The sequence below is a fragment of the Pungitius pungitius genome, chromosome 2 (assembly GCF_949316345.1).
Source record: "Pungitius pungitius chromosome 2, fPunPun2.1, whole genome shotgun sequence".
In the NCBI taxonomy this organism is placed as follows: Eukaryota; Metazoa; Chordata; class Actinopteri; order Perciformes; family Gasterosteidae; genus Pungitius; species Pungitius pungitius.
In genome coordinates this window covers 1,877,403-1,888,228 of record NC_084901.1, presented here as the reverse complement: position 1 = coordinate 1,888,228, position 10,826 = coordinate 1,877,403, and the positions used below count along the sequence as shown (strand labels likewise).

At 50.3% G+C, this 10,826-nt stretch overlaps 1 protein-coding gene across 1 annotated transcript in view; it reads right to left on the bottom strand.

Annotated features, from left to right (window-relative positions):
- Positions 1 to 1,090: 1,090 nt before the first annotated feature.
- sfmbt2 (Scm like with four mbt domains 2) overlaps positions 1,091 to 10,826 on the bottom strand; it is a 12,595-nt gene continuing 2,859 nt past the window's right edge. Inside the window, 16 exon segments of the mRNA XM_037461977.2 lie at positions 1,091 to 1,874; positions 2,118 to 2,240; positions 2,337 to 2,597; positions 2,933 to 3,105; positions 3,190 to 3,365; positions 3,512 to 3,621; positions 3,989 to 4,122; positions 6,412 to 6,491; positions 6,764 to 6,806; positions 6,894 to 7,007; positions 7,178 to 7,304; positions 8,128 to 8,355; positions 8,758 to 8,859; positions 9,193 to 9,290; positions 9,393 to 9,642; positions 9,836 to 9,924. Coding sequence (XP_037317874.2) covers positions 1,734 to 1,874; positions 2,118 to 2,240; positions 2,337 to 2,597; positions 2,933 to 3,105; positions 3,190 to 3,365; positions 3,512 to 3,621; positions 3,989 to 4,122; positions 6,412 to 6,491; positions 6,764 to 6,806; positions 6,894 to 7,007; positions 7,178 to 7,304; positions 8,128 to 8,355; positions 8,758 to 8,859; positions 9,193 to 9,290; positions 9,393 to 9,642; positions 9,836 to 9,924 — 2,249 coding nt within the window. The 3' untranslated portion in view covers positions 1,091 to 1,733.

The following is a 10,826-nucleotide window of genomic DNA, read 5'->3' as shown; positions in this document are numbered from 1 at the left end:
GGACGCTGGGATGTGAGGTTGCCAGGCAACAGTGCTAGCCAACCGCTTTTCAGGCTGACTCAATAGAAAGTGCCGGAGTGTGTGTGTGTGTGAGAGAGAGAGAGAGAGCTTTTAAATGGAGCTCCACCCGCCTCCATGTACCGCCGTGTGCGACATGCATGACCAACGCAGCGTTACCGCCAATTATGTACCGACATGAAACAGCCGTCATTGCTACCCTGAGGGGGGGGGGGGTCGGGGGGGTCCTGCTCATACAACACCTCCCTAATGGCTCCGTCTACTCGCTAATAGAGTTCCCCTGACTGGTGTTTTTATTCCTTTCTATTCCGCTCTGTTTGAAGAACTCTTCTCTGCACATGAATACAAACTATAAACTACTTAAACTAGTAGTTTAGGAAATGAGCCAAAAGCAGTTTGCAGGCGCTAAAACCAGGCAGAAAGTAGACGGGGAGGCCGACTTCTGCTGCTGTTACACCGGTGTGGTGGAATAATGTGTTGAGCAGTTTGAAGCCTAATTCTGTTTATTTTGCAGCGTGATTCTGCTCAGCCGACCACCTCGTCTCAGATAAAGTTCAAATAGTCGCTTTTTGAATGATGGTTCATAACTTGACGGCAGATTGTTGAGTGAAAGATGTCTTTAGGAGGAGATAAACTGCAGCGTTCACACACCTCAATTTTCAGTTTTTGCTCAGTTTTTTCCTCGTTTTTGTTTTAGAAGAAAAACATTTATAATTCATATGATTTGTATTCATCCACAGTGATTTATGTCTCATTAAGCATCATGTTTTTATTACTGATGACCAGATGTTTCCCTGTGAGATGAACCCATCATCCACATTGAAACGTCTCCACTACATTTAAGTTTCTTTTAACACATTATTTCCATGTTGTGTTGATTCTGGCGCCCCATGTGGACAGAAGCTGTAGTGCTACCAGTGGTTTAACTTGTATGACTACATTACTCAGTCGCTCATTCGGTCCAAACTATTACTGACAGACACAGATCATCTGTCTCATCTGTATCTTCAGCTCAGAAACGCCGTGGTTGTCGTGGTGACGGTTGTGAAAGACGAGTAGCATCAAACGGACGAAAAATCAATAGAAATTTATTTTCGGACTTATCAAAAATATCTGCAACACGTTTGCATAGATGGACACAAAATAGTTCCGATGGCGGTTGGTCGTGTGAGAAGAGAGCGACGCGGTGCTTCAGAGGGCCGCTTCTTCTTTTTGTCCGTTATGAATCTTAAAATTCGCACATCCTGTTTGTGAAATATCCTTTTTTTGTTTTTCAGCAGAAACATGAACAGTATTTTATAACCAATCAATTATTTTCTCTGGATCGACGGATGACTCCTCATAAATAAGGATTACATTAAATATTTCAAATATATTACTTCTTGGTTTGTTAAATACTTTTAAATATATTTTTCCAGAACCAATAATGTCACACAAAGAGGGGAAAGCTCATCGAAACCCAAATGTCTTCAGAACCGAATCCTTTTCCTCGTTATTAAAAAAGCAAAAAGCGCTCCGCCGTGTTTCCTTCTGCTGGATCCTGGGTCACATGTTCATCTCCCAGAGGTCGACCCTTCAACATCTGGCGCACGGGGACCGCCCTCCTGCTGTAACTTAGTCACTGCTCCTCCAGCGACACCTGACACATCCTGTAATGTTGCTTCTCCTCCCGAAACAGAGTGCCCTCCCTCACTGGGGGGGGAGTGGGGGGGGGCTCAGTTGGCGTACTGCCTGTAGAAGGCCACCTTGACGCGCTCTATCTGGTGGCACAGCTTGATGGCGGGGCCGAGCTTCAGGTCCATGCACTCCTGCACGGTGGGCAGCGTGAGCAGCAGCAGGGCCTGGCCGTCCATGTCCTGCATGGGGGGGGACACAGGGGGGGGACGCACTTGTATTTATAGACAATAACCTCTGACCCCAAGTGTGGCTTTTAATCGTCGCCACATTGTTCTTTACGCAAACAAATGCTTTTGGTCATATGGATTGTGTGTGTGTGTGTGTGCATGTGTGTGTGCATGTGTGTGCATGTGTGTGTGTGCATGTGTGTGCATGTGTGCATGTGTGTGCATGTGTGTGTGTGTGTGCATGTGTGTGTGTACCTGCTCCTGGAAGATGTTGGCGAGCGACGCACAGTCTGTAGAGTTGATAAACTGAACGACTTCGTCTACGCTCCACTCCAGAGGATTACTGTCCAACACCAGCTGACCCTCCTCTTCCTCCACCTGACACACACACACACACACACACACACACACAGTGAGTCCATGGCGTTGACCCGTGTTGGTGAAACGTTACCATTACTCTACGTCTGCCTGCACCTGTGCCTGCGGCCCTCTGGGCGGCTGGTACTTGTTGTTCTGGCCGCAGGAGGTCGACAGCGAGCGCGTCGACCTCCTGCGGCCCTCGCCGTCGTCCCGCCCCCCCCCCGCGGCGCCGCCGGCCCTGCGCAGCGCGGCGGCCCGGCGGGGCCGGCTGCTGGTGGCCTCCACCGAGGAGGCGTCGGTGTGGTCCTCGCGGGGCTCCGAGCTGGTGCCCTCGCTGCCCGACTGTAAGGCCGCGTCCTCGTCCTCCTCGCTGTCCTGAAGGGGGAAGCGTGTTTGGCGTCACACACACACACACACACACACACACACACGTTGTTCTGGCTCCCATCAGATTCAATATGAATTCATTGGTCATTTCAGGCTTGTTTTAAAATGATGGAAATTCCATTTAACCTAAAGTCTCTAAGCTCTGGAACTGGAACGATTAAATGATTCATTTATGGGCTTCAACGTTTATTTTCCCAGCAGAAATACATACAGCCTGTAAATATGAAGCGTCGCTGACGTCATGTTCTGGTTTTGAAAACCCAAAGTAGCTGTAACCCCCCCCCCGGTTACAAACCAGTCTGCCCAGTAACCGTCTCACTGACCTGCGGCGAGCCGGCGGGCGCGTAGCCCCCCGCGGACGAGCGTCTCTTCTTCAGCACGAAGATGGCTTTCCTCTTCTTCCTGCGGCGCGCCGGCTTGGCCGCCCCTCCCCCCTCCGCCTCCTCCTCGCCGCCCGCCGGCTTGGACAGCTTCCTCTTCTTCCCGTAGTAGTAGGCTGCAACGCGGGAACAGGTGGGTGGTGCACAAACCCTCGCAGGAAGTGATGCGACCCCCCCGCCCTCCTCCCCCGGGGACTCACTGTATTTGGTCTTGGTCTGAACGGAGCAGTTCTCGGGGCACTTGTCGGTGGCGAGGGCGGGGCCGAAGAGGTTGGGGCAGCACTGCAGCTTCACGCACACCCGGCGGCAAAAGTCTGGGATCTGCTCGGCGAGGCGGACGATCCGGATGGTGGAGCGATACGTTTTCCCTTTATATCTGTGGGGGGGGGGGGCGTATCATTGTCAGAGTCCATTTCATCCAATAAGCTGAAGGCGTTCCATGAAGCACGTTGAATGTCATGAAGCAGTGATGTCATTGGAGAGAACTGTGATTTTGAACAGAATAAGTTCTTCTCCCCTCACTTGGCTTTGAGGGTCTCCTCTTGGCAGTCCCAGCTCTGATCCTCCACCTCCTGCAGCTCCTTCAGGACCCGTCCTGGCTTGTAGGCGGCGTTGATCAGCATGCTCAGCAGCTGCAGGACACACGCGCACATTAGAAAACACAAACAGCACAACTCCTGGTTCCACAAAACCAGGAGAAACCGACACAAACAGAGCTCACCTTCGTCTTGACAAAACTCTGCCATTCGTAAACACTCACACACACACACACACACACACACACACACAGAGACACACACAAAGTCCCTGGAGAAATTAGGAGGCTGTTTCTGCTGAGCGGCGTAGACGGTAAACACACTTGACTGACAGCTCCTCGCATCAAAACGAAGCTCGCAGCTCGGAAACTGCAGGTGGCTAACAAGACATCTCTGTTCTATCCCTCCATACCATACCCCCTCTCCATACCCCCTCCCCCCCCTACACCTGGCATCAGCCCACCTCCTTGAGGACCAGCGTGCACTTCCCGGGCCCGACAGCCTGCGGCAGCTCGGCGATGCGTCCCTTATTGAGGTACGGCCCCGAGAAGCAGCGGTGGTTGATGGAGATCCTGGAGCAGCAGTACCTCCCCGAGCCTGAGGGAGACAAAGGGACAGAGACAGAGAGACACAGAGACAGAGACACAGAGACAGAGACACAGAGAGGTTTACGTCGGCCACCTAAAACCCACAAGAGGAGCAGAAGTTTAAATCTCTCCCAACTCTGCTGTAACTGAGGAATAAACTTTAAAGACAGGAAACAATCCCTGAGCTCTTAAACACTGCTTTGTTCTCCTGGATCAGTTAAAGCAGAGTGTCATAAACCCCCCCCCCCCCCCCTCACCCCCCCACCAGACCCCCTCGACCACGGGCGCCACCTGCGGTAGTGATCAGGTGAGGGGATGAATATTCATGGCGAGACACGGAGAATAAAGACAAAAGGCCAAAGGTCGCCCGGAGACCGGAGCGCTCGCTGGCTTTGCACGTTGTTGACACGCAGAACGCCGTATGAAAATACTCCCACAATCCTTTTGGGCTTCTCCACTGTTCTTGTTTTTCTGAATTTGGGCTTTTTGTTTTCTTTCATCTGCTGATTTTAAGGCACTAGTTACTGTGATTTTTTTTTTTTTGGCCTTTACGTTGGAAAACGCCGAGGTTTGTGGGTAAAAAAAAAAAAAGTCCCACCTTCCAGATAAACGGAGCCTATTGTGTTCATTTAAACAGCTCTCCTTTGTTTCTGTTGGTGGGGGCGGGTCGCTGGTTCCAGCTGATAAAAGGTCACCCTCAGAAGCGTGTTTCCGCCCTCTGAGGCATCAAACCGGCGCTTCCTCTCGGCGAGGACGTGGATCTGCATTTGTGTACATTCCTGCAGCGCATTGTGCAGCGAGAGGAACACGAGGAAGTGATTCAATGAACAGAAGTTGAATCTGGAGCCACAAGCGGCGTCTTGTTGGAGGAGCGAAGGTTTCTTTGGTCTCCTGTTTGTGTTTCTGATAATTGTGTCACCGCGTCTTAGTCGACGCACAGAGCCTTCCCTTCCTTTCCTACAACCTTCCCTTTCTCCTCCTCTCTTCCTTCTAGAGCTGCAACTAACGATTATTTTAATAATCGATTCATCTGTCGATTATTTGTTCGATTAATCGATGAATCGGATAAAAAAATAAAAAATGTAAAAACATTAATTTCCAACCCTTTATTGAAAAATAGAACTGACTGTGCACTTCCTAAATATCTTTTGCACTAACAGATTGCTCCTTGAACATCCCTAAGTAAGCAAATAAAATGGACTAACACAAAAAACATACACACATCGCATGATGTATACTTTACAGCCGCCAAATTAAATATATTAGGCACAAAATCATGAATCATTGCCGTGGTGCTCCCGTGCCAGGCCATGTCGCTTTTGCATATCTTACAATCAGACATGTCAACCCTGCCGAATTTCAAAGCCCCTCCCGAAAATATCCCGGACCGACCTTTCTCCTGATTTCCACCCGGACATCAATATTGCCCCCCCCCCCCCCCCCCGTTGCCCGCTAGGACCCGCACCCCCCATTTCAGTGTGAAATATTTAGGTCGCATTGGCTTCTCTTCCTCCGCATGTTTCAGAACAGTAGTACGGGTCTCTCCGATGTTCTGCTGCGCGAGCGCTCAACTTTTTTTTTCTCAGCTCTGCGCGGCGCGCGCAACTTTCTTTTAAAACTCAAATAGTCGCGCGACACAACGATCGATAATGAAATTCGTTGCCAACGCTTTTAATAATCGATTTCATCGATTCGTTGTTGCAGCTCTACTTCCTTCCTTCCCATCTCCTTTCCTTTCCTCTTCCATTCCCTGCCTTCCCCTAAAACTCTTCTTTCTCTTCATTAGCTTCCTTCTCCTTTCCTTCTGTCTGCATTTCCTCTTCTTTCATTTCCTTTCCCCTCATCGCCTTTCCTCGTCATTCTCAACACTTTGATGAATCAACATTGACACAACACAATAACATTTGTGTAAACTTGACGAGTTTGGATCGATCGAGAGAGAGGTAATAAATGCCTCCCTTCATTACCCGCTACGGGGCGCTGAGGTGCGTTTGTTTTATGGTAATCGACCTTTTTTTAAGGTGGTGTTTGTTCTTTATTCTCGGTGCCCACAGTGTTCATTTATGGCATGTGAGCAAATATGAATGACTCGTTTGGTAGTGTCGCATTGTGAAATAGGGACAATAATGTGAAATAGGGACAAACTGATTTTCACACATCGTAGAAACTCGGCTCCCTTTCGCCAAATGAAACATTTCCTCTCACGTCAATATGAAGCCGTCGTTGTAACCGACGACAACGTTTCTGCACAACAAACTCATTACAGAGTTTCCCGAGTGTGTCTGAGGGGGTTGATTACCTGTATCCATGGCGACGGGGGCGGCGGCGGGCGGGCAGAGGGTGACGGGAGTCGTCTCCACCGGCTGGAACGGCGCCAACCTGTGGGAGGAGCCAATCAATGGCGTCTTGTTATTTTGGAACGATGTAGAACGTGTGAAATGATTGTTTGTTGCTGCATTTATATGCGATGTTTCTATTATTCAGCTGTCATTAAACACTTGAACAACACGCTGAGGAGCCGTTTGAAGCGTGTAGAGACGCTCTGGAGGAAGGTCCTTGCTGCCACGTTGGTTCACAACGTTTTCTCCTCAGTGGAAACTGACCCTTGGTGCTAAACTTACTGATGGTAATATGACCAAGTGTTTCCTTACTGTTTCTCTGGCTGCACCACCGCGATCTTCTTCTGCTTCTGGCCTGCAGGAGATGAGAGGCTGCGTTAGGCGGCCGCCCCCCCGAGTCAAATATATGTGTGTGTGTGTGTGTGTGTGTGTGTGAACGTACAGACGGGTTTCATTGGAGGGGTCAAAGGGTACGCGTTCGCCTCGCACCACCCGACAGGGAAGATGTCGGTGGACTCGACGTCCACGATGCACTCGGACTGCGGCTTCGCCACACCTGTAGTCCGGGGGAGGGAGAGGGGGGAGGGGGGGGGGGGGGGGGGGTGAAGAGCGGTGAGGGAGCTGTCACATGCACAGCACGCCGTCTTACTGAGGCGCGGCGGGAGTCCTCTGACACTTAATCCTCCGACACTTAATCCTCCCGAGGCACGCGCCACACGTCTGTACCTTCCAGGCGGAGCCACAGCAGGCGTCCTCTGACCTGCGTGACCTGAGCCACACACACCTCGGCGGGCCGCTGAGGGTTCACCGCCTCCAGGCACATGTCCTTGGCAAAGCCCCTGTTCTGCCATGTCTGAACACACACACACACACACAGGGGGGGGTATTTTACATTCATGGTGAATTGTATAATCTTAGATAAACTAAACCTGGACAATAACCCGTGATTACTGCCGTTAATTTGAAATCAGTGAACACGTGTGGACGGCAGAGGAGACCCAGAGACCTGTCAATCACAGAAGCCCCGCCCTAAAGCATCCCCTGCTTCACGGTCTGTTTGACTCTGAATGGCCCACGACTTAGTAGATGAACATCATGCCTCCTAGAGACAGCTGTAGACACCTGTTGAGGACAAGAGGAGTCGCCCCCTGATGGCGCCAAGAGAGATTGCAGCTTTGCATGCACGGATCGCATGCGAATATCCTGCTCATTTGTTTATTTGGTCATTTGTCCTGGTGTGTTTATGAAGGACAACACATCGGGTCTTCTGCTCCAGATGAGCTGAGACATGAAGAGCCTCGTTTCCATTTCCCCATTCTTCACTTTAAATAACAGGCTTGGGACGAATGCAGCTCACAAGGAGCTTTGTCCGTTGCGTTGACGTTGTGGTTTTTCTTTGTTGAACCAGCTGGCGCCCGCATGAACTCACTCACGCCTTATCTGATCTGCTTGTTTGGGCGTCTCGTGTTGAGAATTCTTCGGTATCTGATCGCCGCAGCGTCCCAGGAATTGATAAACCGGAATGTTGGGCGGGTTTAAGGAAGGTGGGGGGGGGGGGGGGGGGGGGGGGGGGGGGGGGGGGTCGACGCGACACTCGGTCGTCCCCCGTCAGGAGAGAAGAGAGAAAAGAGGAGGAGCCAAAGCTGCAGCGCAGCGTGAGCGGCGCCCGGACTTACGTCGGGGAAGCAGGCGTCGGGGGCGGCCTCCGACCCGCCCTGCTTCAGGTAGTCGGCCCAGTCGAAGTCGTGGCCCCCGTAGCCGCGGGGCCGCTCCAGCGCCACGCCGTTCTTCAGACTCCACTGGACGGGCAGGATGCCCGGCGAGCCGGCGTGGCGCCACACGGAGCGCGGCGCGGCGCCGGCCGAGAGGTCGTCCAGCGTCACCTGGAAGAACTCGCTGTGGACCTGGAGAGGGAGGGGTCATTTGAAGGGTTTGGAGACAAAAGATGCCGCTGTGGTGCATCTTGGGAAATGATTCAGACCTTTTTCTTTTTTATCTGTGGCGTGTTCATTAAACTGAGTGCATTTTAAACAATGCTAATATTAATTAATTATATGAATAATTCAGGAAAACGGCAAAATTAAGTCTGAACTAAAAAAAAGTATGAAATTTGAAGGAAAACTGGGACATTTACACTTCCATAATTTGATAAAGTACTTTAGCACATAAATTCCTTCATGATCTCCAAACATCAGTTTGCTGTAATGAATTTTGCATCTTTATTCTGAAAAGTTCCACTTTTGTTGGTAACTGGCTTTACAGAAGCAATGATATTCATCAAAGAACTTCCTTGGGGAGGGACTCACCTTGGTGACAGAAACTGGGCAGATCTGTAGCTCCTCCCACGGAGAAACCATCTCCAGCTTCATCCCCACCTGGAAGGAGTGCTCGCCGACGTCCACGTGGTCCTGACACAAGAAAGGAGAGACTTTTTAGACAAAGGTCGACGGTTTCTCCTCTCATGAATTAACTCAACGTGGATCTTCAAGAAAACCGCAACGAGGGACTAACAAATGCAAAGTTTTGAAGCAATTCTTTAACCACCTCAAATTGGTAAAAAATATATATACAATTTAGTCAAGGAAACGACGGACTTGACAACATTTGATTTCCCAGTTTTCAAATTATAAATCAGCAGCAAAACAAATCTCATCTGAACCCATTAGACGTGCAGAACACACACACACACACACACACACACACACACACACACACACACACACACACACACAGCGACTCACCTTGAACACCTCCAGCGGCAGCGGGTTCTTCTCTCCGTGGGCTCGAGCCTCCTCCAGAGCCTCCTGCCAGTCGGGGGGGCTCCTCAGAGACCTGAACCCTGAGGAGAAAGAGCTTAAGTCACATAACGGTGACCTGCTTTATGCATCTTTTTAAACATAATTATTACTGTGTTTAAAAGCCTGGAGGACCCGACCCTCACCTGTGGGCGGTTCCAGGGCCAGCTGGTTCTCCAGAGCCCAGCCGAGGGGGCGGAGCCTGACGTCCAGGTAGAAGAGCCAGGTGTCCCGAGCCCGCAGGTCGTCGGGGAGGCCGGCGTAGCGCAGCCGGAGCCGCCCTCCCACGTTCTGTACCACCCGGACCGGCCAGTAGAGGGACGGGTCCGAGAGGTCACGCAGCTCCAGAACCGAGCCCCCCACGATCAGGTCCACGGTGTTTTTACCCCTCAGAGGCTGAGGCACAAGAGAAGAGCTGCTGGTTGTTGTTGGACTCATCATTGAGTAACAGGACCTTCAGGAGCTGGCTTGTTGTATTCGATGTTCTTTAAGTTTACTAGAAACTACACACGTTCTAATGTGGAAGCATAAGCACCCCCCCCCCCCCCCCCCCCCCCCACAATGATGTAGTCCATGGGGACGCACTCACCCCCTCCAACAGGTTGGCGGGTGCCGTCCTGGCGCCGGTCAGGTCCTGGACGAGGAACTCGGTCCAGTCGCTGTATTTCTCCTTGATGGCTGCAGGATGGAGAGGAAAAAAGAATCGAGTGGAGGCAGAAAAACACACAAACGCTGCGAGTGGAAAGTGAGCAAAGTGTGTGTCGAGGTGAATAATTAATAGCGAGCCATCAGAGGGCAGCGTGCACGAGGCAGTGCATGCACAAACAACGCCGTTCTAATGCTGAATATTTTAAAAGGCAGGTGGGAGTTTTAAATTAAGACTAGAATAAGAAGAAGAGTCTTGTTTTTATGCAGCAGAAGCAAAAGAAATGCATTTGTCCATCTTTGCCTCAGAGCCGTCACTGGTGTTGAATACAAATGTTTAGCTGCATGTTTGAGACACAATCAGCTTTAAACTGTTTGCTGTTTCACGTGTACTCCCCCCCCACATAGAGCAGAGAGTGATGAATCATCCTTTGCGTGTTGATGGTGTGGTGATGTCATCGCCTCTGAATCAACATCAAGGAGCTTTTAGTTTCAGTGATGATGAACTGTGTGACAGGAGAGGCGCTCTAATGATGAGAATAATAATAATAATAATAATGTGCTTCCTTTAGCCATGCGCACGTGACCGAGAGGTCGAATGTGCTTCTCACAGTAGTTTTGTTGTGTTTGTGGGGTTTTTTTTGTGCCGAGTGAGGCTTTAAGGCCTTTTGGGGGATTTCCTAAACTTTGGCAAAGAGTTTTCAACAGTTTCCTTTCTATGTGAAAAGCTTCCTGGGTGAAATAATTCATTTCAAACAAAACAGATCAACAGGGAAACAAGAATGATGAATAAAAATGATTTTCTCCAAATACAAAGCAGAGAAAACGATGATTTAAATAAATATATAAATGCCTGTAACGGTTCATATTATGAGGAACATTCCGCCCCAGTGAACTACTTCCTGATCACGGATCTCACGCCAAAGAACATAAGG